General features: G+C 49.0%; 5 protein-coding genes across 5 annotated transcripts; 2 read left to right on the top strand and 3 right to left on the bottom strand.

The window, feature by feature from the left end:
* Positions 1 to 2,057: 2,057 nt before the first annotated feature.
* LACBIDRAFT_330556 (uncharacterized protein) lies at positions 2,058 to 3,508 on the bottom strand (the record flags this gene model as incomplete). Its single annotated transcript, XM_001884817.1, has 6 exons — positions 2,058 to 2,163; positions 2,353 to 2,415; positions 2,523 to 2,608; positions 2,927 to 2,968; positions 2,997 to 3,099; positions 3,354 to 3,508. 6 exons carry the CDS (start codon positions 3,506 to 3,508, stop codon positions 2,058 to 2,060), a joined length of 555 nt encoding a protein of 184 aa, XP_001884852.1.
* Positions 3,509 to 4,072: 564 nt separating this feature from the next.
* LACBIDRAFT_295051 (uncharacterized protein) lies at positions 4,073 to 5,621 on the top strand. Its single transcript, XM_001884911.1, has 2 exons — positions 4,073 to 4,128; positions 4,188 to 5,621. Exon 2 carries the CDS (start codon positions 4,294 to 4,296, stop codon positions 5,503 to 5,505), a length of 1,212 nt encoding a protein of 403 aa, XP_001884946.1. The 5' UTR covers positions 4,073 to 4,128; positions 4,188 to 4,293; the 3' UTR covers positions 5,506 to 5,621.
* Positions 5,622 to 6,270: 649 nt separating this feature from the next.
* LACBIDRAFT_330554 (uncharacterized protein) lies at positions 6,271 to 7,341 on the bottom strand (the record flags this gene model as incomplete). Its single annotated transcript, XM_001884816.1, is given in 6 exon segments — positions 6,271 to 6,383; positions 6,517 to 6,615; positions 6,657 to 6,672; positions 6,692 to 6,701; positions 6,845 to 7,031; positions 7,086 to 7,341. 6 exon segments carry the CDS (start codon positions 7,339 to 7,341, stop codon positions 6,271 to 6,273), a joined length of 681 nt encoding a protein of 226 aa, XP_001884851.1.
* A 399-nt stretch (positions 7,342 to 7,740) lies between these two features.
* LACBIDRAFT_330553 (uncharacterized protein) lies at positions 7,741 to 10,479 on the top strand (the record flags this gene model as incomplete). The annotated part of the gene is made up of 3 exons (XM_001884910.1): positions 7,741 to 8,756; positions 9,631 to 10,241; positions 10,460 to 10,479. The coding sequence occupies 3 exons, from the start codon at positions 7,741 to 7,743 to the stop codon at positions 10,477 to 10,479; spliced, it is 1,647 nt and encodes a 548-aa protein (XP_001884945.1).
* A 343-nt stretch (positions 10,480 to 10,822) lies between these two features.
* On the bottom strand, positions 10,823 to 12,311 carry LACBIDRAFT_330552 (uncharacterized protein; the record flags this gene model as incomplete). Its single annotated transcript, XM_001884815.1, has 2 exons — positions 10,823 to 12,227; positions 12,280 to 12,311. The coding sequence occupies 2 exons, from the start codon at positions 12,309 to 12,311 to the stop codon at positions 10,823 to 10,825; spliced, it is 1,437 nt and encodes a 478-aa protein (XP_001884850.1).
* Positions 12,312 to 13,397: the final 1,086 nt, after the last annotated feature.

The raw sequence follows: 13,397 nt of genomic DNA, 5'->3' as shown, positions 1-13,397 counted from the left end.
TGTTCTTCACGCTCTCAGACTGCAACTTGCAACAATGTTACATAGTCAAACATCCTTCGACCTGAACTCGCTCTTCCACAGTAGGAACACAGGGAGCAGGGGGTAAACGTAGGATGGGGGAACAGGAATCAAGCTCAGAAGACATGAAGGGAATCAGGGGACCACTTTATGTTGCATGGTGCATGCAACGGTGCTGGGGTTCCAACACTAGTCTGGTTCAGGTAGTGTTTACAGGTCCGGTCCATAGGACTGAAAAAAACCGGTGGACCGGACTGAACCGGACCATGGACCGGTCTTTTTTTCGGTTGCAGTTGCCCCAATTTGGGGTTGGTCTGGTTGCTGGTTGCCTCATTTCAAAATTCTTTTAAAACAGTTCAAAGACCGGTTTAAATCGGTTGCGACCGGTTAAACGGTCACGTGCGTTACATACCCTTGTAACCACGTTCATTACCTTTAATTGGGTTTTTGTTTCATCAAAAACGGTTAAGAACTGAGAAAGATATAACCAAATTCATTTTGGCACAAATACTTGTTTGTGCAACTTGTACCAGAATGGCTTTAATTCTAACTCACTCAAACTTTCATCATTTTGCTTGATTCAATTTTCGGATATTGACATTTTAAGTATGAAAATATACTCACCATCTATCAATATATGGTATGCATCAAATAATTTACAGTTGCCACATTACATTTTGCCCAAGTCTTTATGAGATGTAATTCGGTTTCAGTCATAACTATGTCAAGTGTTCATTAATATAACCAGTTTATTTTTTAGAGTAATAATAATTGAGATACAAATGGTTTATTTGGTATGATAAATTTTATGCAAAAAGACCAGTCTGAATCGGTTTGAACACAGTCCATGGACTGCAAAAGACCGCTCCTAGGTGGTTCGGTTCGGTTCCCTCAATATCTGAGTCGGTCCTAGACCGGTTGCGGTCCACGGTTGCCTGTTTTCGGGGCAAAAAACCGGACTGAACCGGACCTGCGAACACTAGGTATAGGTACACATACAATGGGATCTGCTTGTACCGTACCAAATTGAATGTTAAAAATGAATTTTCCTATCAACTGAACTATCATACCACAACTGATATCATCCAATCCAATGATTATCTACAGCACATTTAATCAGAGCTCAACCGATTTCAGCAGGTGAGTTTATGGAATGTTTGTGAACACAAATGATGCAAGCAGATTTGAACAGATTCTCATCTGCTATAGTCTGAACATCTGTTGAAATCGGCTTTTGCCTATTTGAGCAGATCTCAGCTGACCTCGACCACCGGGGTTTTGACTGGGAATGAACTGTTTCAATTTCTGTAGTGATCAGGCTTGAAATTTGAGTCATACGTGGGCTAGGAACTTGCTATATAAATATTGCATCTTATGGAAATTGAACTTAGAGCCTCATGGAACAGGTTACATACAACATAACAGTTAGTCTATTCAAGCATTTTTAAATGACATCTGTTTACACTATATGTACCACCAGTGCTGGCGAGCAACTTTTACAAAAACTGTTCACACCCATGGCACAGTATCACCACAGTGAGGAAATATCACTAATAAATTGTGGCCCTGGGCAACTTGTATCATGTATAATGTATCATGATCATAAGTTTCTTCACATGTTTGTTCATTGTGATATCATGTCATTATCATTCCAGATTTTTGATAAGGTGAGATTTATTTTGATAGTCTACTGTAGGCTTAGATTAGCTTTTGTACTTACCATGGTCTACAGAGGTAACTGTGAACCTATGTTGACCTACAGAGCCTACAAAGACTATGTAAATAACCACCGCAGCGTGCCTTCAGGCGCAAAGCCCGCTACCGCGATTAGGTACTTAAATTCCATTGACCAATCCAAATAATACTTGCCTTTGCGGGGGTTACAGAAAAAGTTCATTTATGTGACTGTCTGATGGCTACAAGGAGCGCTAGCATTTCACATTGGAGAAGGAAATGGATTTTTTTGTAAAGTGACCATCTACTTGTTTGGTATTGGCTGCTCGTCGCCGACCGCTCGAAACTATTGGTTTTGTTTTATGTTACATAAATTGAATAACGCTGCTCGTCGCTCGGCCTTCGGCCAGCTCCTCGCAGCGGTAGACACATAAATTAGAGGTTCTCCCAACCTCCGCCACATCATTGAATCTGTTTATAATTATAGTGATGTTATGATACATAAATCGAATAACGCTGCTCATCGCTCGGCAGGCAAGGAAAAGAAGAAAAGGGAAAGAGACCGACAACTTGAATCAAGCCTACCCAATGAGAAGCCGCAGAGGAACAGGCTTCCCCTCAGCTTGCCCTAAGCCCGTTGCTGTTTCTCAATGCTCTCACATCACGCCACTAATCGTTGATGTAACACTTCCCCTTCTCCTGAGTACCATTGTAAGCGTGTCACTGCACAGAGGTTGGCAGTCCGACAAACTCACTCAATATCACAAAAAAACCACTAGATTAGAATGCGAGGGGTTGGTTCAGAATGTTCAAGCTTTTGATTCACTCACTTTTTCCACTTTTGAACCCATTCAGCAAGTGATTCAAAATTCCCCCAGGTGAGCATACTTCCGCTTCTTGGAGGGCCAGCCACGTTCTAAATGAACGACCGATTGATGGGACCCTCGTCAAGTGCCAACATCGGCGGCTTTACACCTTTACGCGAAAGCTTGAGGGTGCTGGGGTGTCTGACTTTTCTGCTTAATCTTGATTTCGTGGCCTCCTAGTCATTGTGGCTTTGCTGTGTGCCTTGGATTTGCAAGAAAACCGAGCCCTAACGGTTCGAACAAGCGACAGACACATAGGATCGACCAGACGAAAGCTCAACAGAAACGGGAGAGCCGTCGAGCTGGAAACAAAAGGACATGGTGGAGGAACACGGGTTGAACCGGGGGGCAAACATGGCTAAACTTACCCACGCAAGAGCTTTGGTGGCTCGTAGGATAAGACCCGCTAACTACGTAGCGGGCATATGGCCAAACTACAGGCCAAATCCATTTTCCTGATGTGGACCCGGATCCCATCAACTTCCGGTGCAGTTCATCAACAGACTCGGATGAACGCTGATGAGCGCCCATCCGCAACAGACTAAAAAGCCTCGAGGAAGCCTAACTATTTATTACGACCGGACATCACGCGCCATTAGGAGATCTTCCAAGTTCAAATTCACCATGCTGTGTATCGTGCTCATGATGACTAGGAACACTGCCGCCAATCCTACGCTAACCCGAAAATTCTCCAATGGTCAACCAAGAGAATCGAGGACTGAACTAAAATTCGCCGTGAAACCCCGTTATTGTATGTACTTCCGCTTTTCCGACCCTTTTGAAACGCCTACTTACAGTCGGCCTTGTACAGATTCCGGAAGAAGGGATTCTATAGGCGTCATCTGACACATCCATACCGCCCAGTGTCCTTCTTGACGTTTTGCATCCCTAGCCTCGGTGTCTCCGTACGTTGAAAAATCATGAACAATATAATACCCCGTCCAAGACATGCTCTTATTCAAAAGTCTTCTGATTATTGTGTTCACTATGGAAGATAGGAATGATGCGGGGTTCACCCTAGAACACCCGCGAGCGCTGGTTCTTTGCAATTTCTTTGGGTGGCGATAAGTCGGTATGTCCACATGTTCCAATTACGCTGATCCTGCACTGAGTATTCAGGATCCTGTAGGTACTGAGCCAGCCGGCAACCGAGCTAATAATATTTATTACAAATGGGCCTCGTTTCCGGATTGATTCAGACGACGCACTGCTGCAGGCACAGCCCATATGAAAATCGAATATTTTTGAAAACAAGCTGGAAGAAAATGCCAATCGCTAAGCTCCTTTATGACTTCTTCCCAGTCTTTGAAGTCTTCTTATACTCATTGAAGGAATGGACGGACGCAGACCATCAAGAACGAAGTCAAGCTTGTGTGCTTGCGATCGATCCGACAAAACTGATGCCAAGGCTATGTAACCCCGGTTTGTTACTTTTGTAATTGGACCCTGTGCCTCGCTATGGCAACTTCCTTTGATCCCAGTATATATACCAGGTGGTGGGAAACGCTGTATCACCCACTCACCGTTCGTGTGGTACATCGCTGGTCGATCCCTTACGACTCTTACGACAGTGCGTCTTGCCCATTTCCTCCTTTTATTATGCCTACTAACCTCTACGATGGCCTATAGTTCCTCTGCTTTGCCTTGCTGGTCAAGACACGGCTAACTCCAACCTCCACCCCACACAACCTCTAGTACCAACTTGCCTTCAAACATCTACCTACCCACAACCATCATGTCCCAATCAATCCTAAGACTCGGAATGACATCACCCACCGCCGCCCGCGCCTTCATCATGAGCAGCAGCACCATCAAGCCGGGCAAGTCCATTCTCAGGCGCCCGACCGCCCTGCCCCTCTCGCCCTCAGCAGGCGCTCTCCCCTTCGCCGCGAGCTTCTCAGTACACCTGTCCCCCCTCGCCGCTTCCCCACACGTCCGCTTCCCACCGTCCCCATCACTCATCAATGGGACCATCACAGCGCACTCTGCCAACAGTTACGATCGTGCCCCCATCAACGTCTCGCCGAACCCCGTTGAGCTGCCCAAGAGGCACACGAGGATATACTCACCTTCGATGGAGGCGTTCAAGCTCAACTCTCCACCGAAAGCGACCATCGCTGCCCGTCGTGCGCGGAGGAGGGCGTCAAAGTCCATCTTGTTGAACCCCGCTCCTCAGTCACCTGCGATTGTGGGTTTTGAGGATCCTAGGTCTCCGAAACCGAGGGCTGAGGCGGGCCAGAGTATCCGCTTCGCACCGTTTGCAACGGTATCTTCCCGACAACCTAGGGATCTAGGGAAATCACTGTCTTCGTACCCGCGGTCTCCTTACCCCTCCGCACCGCTCTCACCGCAGGGCGTCCCCTGGCCATCGAAAGACGTCGATGTCATTGGTCAACGAACACGTGCCCAGTCCAACGAGGAAAGGAAGATGCCTAGCAAACAACGTCGTGCCGCGGCGCCGTTCACGCCCATTCCATCTCCTCTTAACCAATCCTTCGTCGTCCCCATACCGTCAGCTCGGAGACCTGCACCGCTGGATCTGGCGCCCACACAAGATTCGGAGGAGCTCAGTAACGCGTTCTGGCAGAGCATGACGCTAGAATCAGCAGACGAGGACGAAGTGATGGTGACAGCCCTGGAGTACCCTTCCTCCGCGTCTGCATTAGACGTCCCAATGAGTGCGTTATCCCATCTCCCAGCACGGGTGAGCTTGATGTTTGGTGGTAAAGACGGGGCTTTGTGGTCTCCCCAGCTGAGGCCTGAGGGGATGTTGAGTCCGGGAAGGAAGACGGCGTTCAATGGGACACAGATGAAGAGGAGTTACATTGCTTCGCCGTCTCCGCATGATCCGTTTGCTGCGTTTCCTTCATTTAGTGTTGCGTTGCAGAAGGGGGATAGCGTTGGTGCTGTTGCGTACCCGCCTAGAGCTGTATTGGAGGGGTTCTGAGGTGGTAGGGATATGAAGTAGGCTAGTCTGGTATTGAAGTGCTTGTTGAGAACGAGAATTGTGTGTACTTTTACGATGGACGGTTTGGAATTGATCCTTGTCGTGACGAACTTTTCTTTTCTTTTTTCATCATACTCTAGCAATCGCGAACCCCCTTCTTGAAGCGAACTGGCTCAGATTGTCGCTCAGCAGCTGTGTTGGACTGCTTTTCCCGAAACACTTTGGCTGTGCACACGTGCAGGTTTCTATGTGCCTTCTTCTGAAGTTGTGCTTTCTTCCTGAAAACAGTGCTGAACGTGCTCTTGCCAACCACTTCGAGGGATATGAACAATTTCAAAGCTTATGGGCTGGCACCCACAACATCCAAGACAGCATCAGTATCAACCTTGTACTATCAACCCTCGATGCGGATAAAAACAACCATTTTTTGAAAGTCCTTTCGGAGAGGAGCTCTCGCGAAGTCTCGCCCTCTAACTATTTTGAAGCTACTTCACCGCCCGCTCTCGAGTAGCTTTTTCAATTCACAGGCTGGCACCATCCTACATGGATGCCAATTGCAAAATCCCCGCACAATTTTTTCACCAGGTCAGATACCACTGCAGCAAAACCAGACTTCTGCGACGAGATCGAAGTTGTCGGACCAAAACTTCTGGAAGCTACGACGAGAAGTGACAAGCCCTCAGAGGAACCCTTGGCTTTCAGTCAATGATCATCGAATTTAATTTGAACGTACTTATTCAAGCGCGTCCTCACTAGCACTGAGGATTAGCGATCCGTCTGAACTTTGAAGATACATGTGTAAGTGTTGCGCGGTGGTATCTTGCATGGGTCCTTGAAGTCATCTGCGCCTTGCTTGTCCTTGGTCTCGCCGTGTGCACCTTTCGATCTCGTTGGGGACAGGTTTGGAGTATACTCTTTCCTTTTTGAAGAAGCCCGGCGTCAGCTGTACATCTCAGAGCTACACTGGCCTAGTCTCTCGTAGAGAGACATCGATATTATGTGAAGTCGTACCTTGGTTCACGTAACACTGGCCATTCAAGAATACTTCTCCATCATTATCACGGTGAGCATCGATGCAGCACTGGACACATGCACTCGGTTCTCCCTTACCTATCACAGATCTAGCCTGAGTCATTCCTGAATAAGCATACCCTTCCAGAGATGCAGCTGTTCAATTTTTACTCACAACCGTGGCTCTGATAAGTCATAACTAGCTGGCATCTTCGATTTTTTTTTTCCCGTTTCTAATCAGACAAATTAATTAAAGCGATTAGTACTGGTTTGCTAAGCCAGACTCAATGGAGGCAAGGATCCGAATTGAGTTGCAAACCAAACGCACAGTCTGCAGAGAAAGTGCCGGAGGAAAGGGGGCGGTGTATAGTGTATCGTAAATTTCAAGCTCTCAATACAAATGCGGGTGATTATGAGATGGATCGAAGTCAGTTCCAAGCCTGAGTTTGAAGGAGATAGAGGAGGTAGCAGGACGGACCCGAGGAAGATGATGAGCGGTTTCGGAGTGCACAGACCTGAAAATGACGGAGTCAGCTATTTTTATCTCCTTTATACGACAGTCAGCTCACCTAGTACCCTCGACATCGACGTCGACCCAGCGACAATGCGTCCCCCGTCCTCGCCAAACGCGCTCCGTGCAAGAAGTTCGCTGATAATTGTGTCCGGTAGGCTCAGAACGTTTGGTGCCGGATGATTCCAAAATCTTCCTGTCGCCGTAGATTGGAGCATGGGCAAGGGACGCCGGCGGACCAGGACCGCAAACAGAGCAGTGAGAACGCGGAAGAATAAGCCGCATGACTTGGCACGGGCGAATGCAGCGGGCATCGTGGTAGTACGCCACGGTCGAAATCAACTGTTTCCACCCCCGAAATTCAATTCGACCTCGCGCTTCCTGGTCGTTTCCTTGTAGTTTTCGTGACGCCGCATAGGCTTCAGACTGGTAGCCCACCGTGGGCTCGCACAGAGTGTTTACATCGTTGAGGGGGGAGGACGTCAATGGGCCCGTGCGCAAGAAAGATAGGGAGCGACCCTGAATTTGCAATCACGTACAATGGCCCAAAAGAACCACGCGTATCATAAACATTTATGAAGTGAGTTGATTTCGAGCGCTCTTCTTTGTTTCTTATCATCATCATCTTACTCTTTTCTCGCTACTAGCCTCGGGTAGCCACTCACTCACTCTCATTTTACATCTTTACATCCCACCCCATTCACCGACACAAGATGCCCCATCCCCACCCTGCAGGCCAGGCTCTCACCTCCCGCCGAAAACGCGCGTTGGACGAGACCAACATTATCGCACACGATGCTAATGCTGAGGAGCGCGATAGAACCACGGGGCGCGTACAAAGACAACGGACGAGTTCGACTACGTCCGTTGAGACTATTCGTGTGCGTCCTACTAGTACTATTAAGGGCATCGTCGGCCTTGGGGTGGGGAAGCCACTCGTTGCGCTCACTCTGCCCAAGCCACTTCCCCAGTCATCATCTGTGGGGAGCAAGATACCCATACCCATTCCCACATCTACGGCCAAATCGACCACAACTACCCCACCACAGCCGCGCAAGTCGATATTGAAGAAACCAAAGCTTGCCAACCTCGGCGCGGCGGCACAAACTGTCCCCATCGTCGCCCATCAGCCGGTGGTGGAACCCGTGGATGGCCCGCGCGGCGAGGAGGACATGGACATGGACGCGGAGTTGTTGAAGCTCCAGATGGACATGGATATGGATATGGACGCGATACCCTCTATACCTAGTCCGCCTGACAGTCCGCCTCTGCGCGCCGCTGATCCTCCTCCCCAATCGAGTGCTCGGGATGCTCTCACCAATAACGTTCGGAACGCCCCTGCGCCTCCTCCACCAACACCAACGTCGACTTCTACCTCCCTCTCAACAATAAAAGGAACAAAAAAACGCTCCAGCACCAACACCAAACCAAAAACACCCTCCATCTCCTTTCCCTCCATCGACGCAAAGACAAAAGGGAAACCGTTGGTCGCGTTATGTCCCAACACTTCCAGGTCTTCTCAAGCCCAGAAGCACATACGCACCAAGTCCACGAAAACCTCCAAAGACCAAGGAACCAACCCCCAAGCTCAAGACCAAACGAAACAGCCCCTTCAAAAATCAAGTGCCAAAATCGATAAATGGGGCTGCGTACACCTCGGAGCGGCGGATTGTGTCCTCAAGATGACGTTCCCGCAGCCGCATTGTGAGGTTTGGGATATGAGGGATGAGTGCGTGTTTTTTTTTTTTCTTTCTTGCTTTGTGAGGCTTCGAGGCTTTGGTTTCGACTTGTGACTGTTTTGACTCATTGCGAATAGCCTCTTGGTTATCGTTACTTTCGACCCAATTTACGTGTTTCCTGCGTCTTTTGCACTTTTCCTTTCCTTTGCGCCGTCTTTTCTGTTTCCTCCTTTTTTCACGCTTCCGAGGCGTCCTCTTTTCTTTCGCTCCCTTGATAAATTCTTTCCCTCCTCTCCCTTTCCCTCCGCTTGCGCTCTTTCCTGCGCTCCCACTCTTTCCTCCCCCCTCTGCTCTTGCGCGTCTTCATCCCTTCCTTTCGCCTACTCTTTCCTTCTGTTCTCTTGCGCTTCCACATCTTTCCTTCACCTCTCTCATCACAAATTTACCCTTCTTCGCGCATATTCCTCTGGCTTTTAGCTCTTTCCTTCGCTTCCCCCTTCCACCTTTTCTTTCTCTTCCTCCTTCTTTTCCCTTGTCGGCTTATCTCCTCCTCTCCCCTCGCTGTTCGTTGTCCCCTACCATTTCTTTCTCAATCTCTTCATCCCTCCTCTTCTCTTCCTTACCGTCATCTTTCCTACTTGGCTCCTTTGCTTCTTTCTTATGCTCCTTCTTCCCCCCACACGCTCCCCTCCACCTTTTTCACCTTTGCCTCTCTACCGAGGAAGATGGAGGACGCAGCACCCTCTTCCTTTTGCTTCTTTCATTTTCTGACTCTCCTCCGCTCCCTCGTCTTTCGTTTTCCTCGCTTTCTTCTTACGCCTCTCTTCAGCTTTACCTTTCACGTTTCTTCAGTCTGTTCCTTCCCATCTTTCCCTCTTTCTTCACTTATTTCTCCGACCAATGACTTACCCTTGAGCCAAACAGCGTATGCATCGCCTGCCCGGCCATCTTACACCTCACCCCAAAGGACCCTGCTCGCTGGGATGCCACTCCTCTATCGATGCCGGACGTCAGCCTCATGGACATCCAATGCAACGTCATCGTTCCCACCTCCAGCAGCGCGCACGACCCCAACGCGTCATATCACACCCAATTCATGGGCGCGGAGATTGGTCCGACCAGTAAGGATTGTCCGCCCAAGGTTCCGGAGGACAGCATCACAGTTGAGGGGAGGTGGGTTCGGGCGTCTAGTTACCCGCCTACGGACGCGAAGAAGAAAGACGACCTGAAGACCAACAACAAGACCAAGCATAAAACCAGGAACTCACTAGCCCAAGCACTAGGGATCGACCTTGACCTTGACATCATCCCCGAACCCACATCCACCTCGTCGAAAGAACACCCAGAACGTAGTAGCCGTGGGTGGTTCCTCAAAATATGGATCCCTATCCCCACGCGTCTGTTCGTCAAGAAGGAGACGAGGATTTTCAAGGTGGTCGCCAAGGTGTGGATGATGGGTGATGAAGATCGGGATTTTACGTATTTGGATGGAGAGGAGGAGGGGGGAATGAGTGCGGATGGGCTGGTGGATAAGGGTACGTTGCCGTTGGTTGGGGTTGGGGAGATCACGGTGTCGCATTTGAGGGGGGAGAGGATGTTTGGTTGATCTTAATTTTGACGTGGTTGGATAAGAGAGGGTAAGGATGGATGGATTTGATGTGGGGGGTGGATGTCGTTTTGGTCGTGTATGTGACCTCATTCATTATTCATACTTACTTGTATTGCTCGTTTGTTCCTTATCGGTTAACCATAGTCATTCCTTTATTATATTGATAAGTTTATATTTAATTTGGGTGGATCGTGAACCTTGGTTTGTATGATTCGCAACTGGTGGGTTGTTACCTTCAGCTGATTTTGAAATTAGCTGATTTCGGCTTGTATCACAGCTGGAATTCTTGCAGGACCATGTGGGATTGCCATTCAAGTTATCCATAATATTCCTGAAAATTGAGACACTCTCAGAGCCGAAGCATAACCTTCTAGGGTATGTGGCATGTGCATAGTCATTGTTACATTTCACCAGTGCCATATGTAAGAGGTCTCGTGTAGATTCATTCAAAGGGTCAAAGGGTCCAAGGGATACGCACTGACAACTCAATTCGAGATCTGTGTCAGGCTACTCAACATCCACCACCAGTCCTTGTGCCCGCAACATCCGCACATGGGGTAAGTCCGAAATTTTCTTGACAACTTGATCGTAGCTGTGGATTGAGACCGCTTCGAGTTTAGCAACTTTACTGGCATTGGTATATCTTGCATCGAGCATAGCCAATAATTTATCACTATCGAGCGTGATTGGGCCGGTGTAGTGGATGCGCTTGAGGTTTGGCAGAAGGAAACTCTCCGAGTCGCGTGAATGTAGCGCATCAATGAATGTTGTGGAGAACGGAGGGGCGTGCTTGGAGTTGTACAGAACCAGCTCGGAAAGACATGGTAATCCCAAAAGAAACGACACCATTTCTTCCTCCGAGAATATGTAGCCGATGAAGGAGAAGCGCGTTATAGTTTCCGCACAGCTCGAGCGGAAGACGAGGGTACGGAAGGACTTGAAAGAACCTTGGCTGATCTCAGGGAAAAACACGTCCAAGTCCTCGAGGTGGGGTGTAGATAGCCTGTCCAACATCAAACAGTTTTCGTCGAGAGCATTGACATGAAGCGATTTAAGGCTGTCGAGCTTGACGACCGTAAGCGGTGTAGTAGTAGGCTCGTGTTCTATACAGTCTTGCTCGTTCAGCACGAGATTCACAAGGCTTGAGCATCGCTTGAGAGTGTCCAGGAAGTCCTGCATGCCATATCCTTCGATATGAAGGGTTCTCACCTGGTCCCAGGGAAGCGTCGCTGGCTGCATTTGATATAAACCAACCAGAATGAGCGAATGAAGCCGAGGTGCATGCACAATTACTGGAGAGTCTGAGTAACTTTCGAGATCGCATCTAAGCGTGAGACGTGCAAGAATAGGCGCGTTAAGCCAGTCGGGCAGAAGGTGCAACAATGTGCTTGGAATGTCGATATCAGCAGAGCGCCATTGTCCGGAGTGCGCAAGCAACAAAGAGAGGACCGAGTTATCAGCTGGGGGATCATCCCACCGCGGGTCGTGTTCTTCGCGAATTGCGATAGTGATGGACAATGGTCGTTTCCTTGCCCGCAATAGCCAACCACTGAGGAGGTCTTCCTGCTTTTTCGTAGCCTCCCTTGAGACTTCCAAGCCCACCGTAACGGAGCTCCAGAGTTCAGATGCAGACCAAGCTATGGTGCGCCAGTGGTGACAGATGCTCCCAATGCGCAGCGGAGAAAAAGGCTCATAATCCGCGCTGCAAGCGAGGTGGAAGATGATTGTTACGACCTCGATTGGAAGACGGGCGAACGCTACTTGGGCATTCAACTGGCGCTTGACCAACACGCTTCGGTTCGTTAGGTCAGCCATACAGTCAAGGTGTGCCTTGATAAGATCGTCGAGCTCTATGACTTTCGCTTCTAGTTTTACCCGTTCTTCTTCCAGAGGCGTTTCTGAGTTTTTGAACCTGCGTGCTGTCAGCGCGTGCCCAACAACTTGGTTGATCATAAACAACTCACTTCTTTACGGGTCTAGTATCGTCCATACCCATGATAGCTATGGGGAATACCAGCGCGGTCGAATGGGTAGCTGAGATGCAGGGAAGCTTGATGTGAAAAGGCCTGAACAGCGTTTCGGTTTTAAACTCGAGAACAACAACGTGGTGGACTCTAGCCCCTGAAAATCTGTGTCCACCGAAGTAGAAACCAACGACAAGGACCAAGCAAAGCGGCGTGGAGATTTAGAATGTACGCCGTTTTCTGACCACATGCTTTGACCTTGCTTTGACCTTGCTTTGACCTTGACTTCCCTCTGCGGAGACTCTCCGTAGTACTGCCACAAGTGGCGGTGACTCGAGTATAAGCAACGGCCACCGTCGCGTCAACCGTGCCTAAACGAATGCCTTGTGGCAGCGCGGTGGCCTCCTTTGGAGAATGGGGATCTGGAGGCGACTCTTGGCTCCTAAGGTATTGGGGAAGCCGTGTCTTACGCTGCGGAGGGGCCGTGGTGGGTCCGGGTATGACAGAGGCCATGTAGGAGGATCTGGCTCCAACGGAGGTTATGAAGGAGAAAACTTTCGACAGAGACTGTGGCCATGGTTGGTACCTGTGTTGATTGATAGCATGTGGCCTTGAATAGCATAAGAACTTCGTTTCCTGTACAAAGCAGGTCAATGACGCCGTGAATTTCAGTATTGTGATGCCTACGGTGGAGGATCTTGAGGGGAGCGAAGGAGGAGCAGCGGTTTGATGTCGGTCGCAAAGTTTCAACAAATAGGGCGGCCTGTATAATTGTTTCGTCTACACAATATATCCTTTAGTTCCGCATGTATCGAGAAGGTTGTACAAGCCTCTTACTTTTGTGATTTGCCCAAGGATGGCCATCATATTTCTTGAAGAGTTTCGGAATGGCCCGTGCGCTTTCCTGGCCATCATTCCGCTCCGAGTCTACTCATAACTTGCTCATAAGTTTACATAACCATCAACACCAAACCAACAGCAACGTCAAATCTATTGTGCGTAGTGCTTGCGTCGTGACTCTAAGAATCAAGAACTGGGCGACAACAATTCCTATTTAGTACGGAACAACGGATCCGTTTGCTGGCGGTACCAGTGTCAACGGTGCAAGAGAGGTTGGA

This window comes from Laccaria bicolor, genomic scaffold, assembly GCF_000143565.1.
Source record: "Laccaria bicolor S238N-H82 LACBIscaffold_28 genomic scaffold, whole genome shotgun sequence".
In the NCBI taxonomy this organism is placed as follows: domain Eukaryota; kingdom Fungi; phylum Basidiomycota; class Agaricomycetes; order Agaricales; family Hydnangiaceae; genus Laccaria; species Laccaria bicolor.
Note: the sequence above shows the minus strand (reverse complement) of the source record. Positions and strands in the feature narration are given on the sequence as shown.

Bases quoted from the DNA above. Each gene is read 5' to 3' on its own strand.
- LACBIDRAFT_295051 (XM_001884911.1), top strand. From the start codon at position 4,294: ATGTCCCAATCAATCCTAAGACTCGGAATGACATCACCCACCGCCGCC.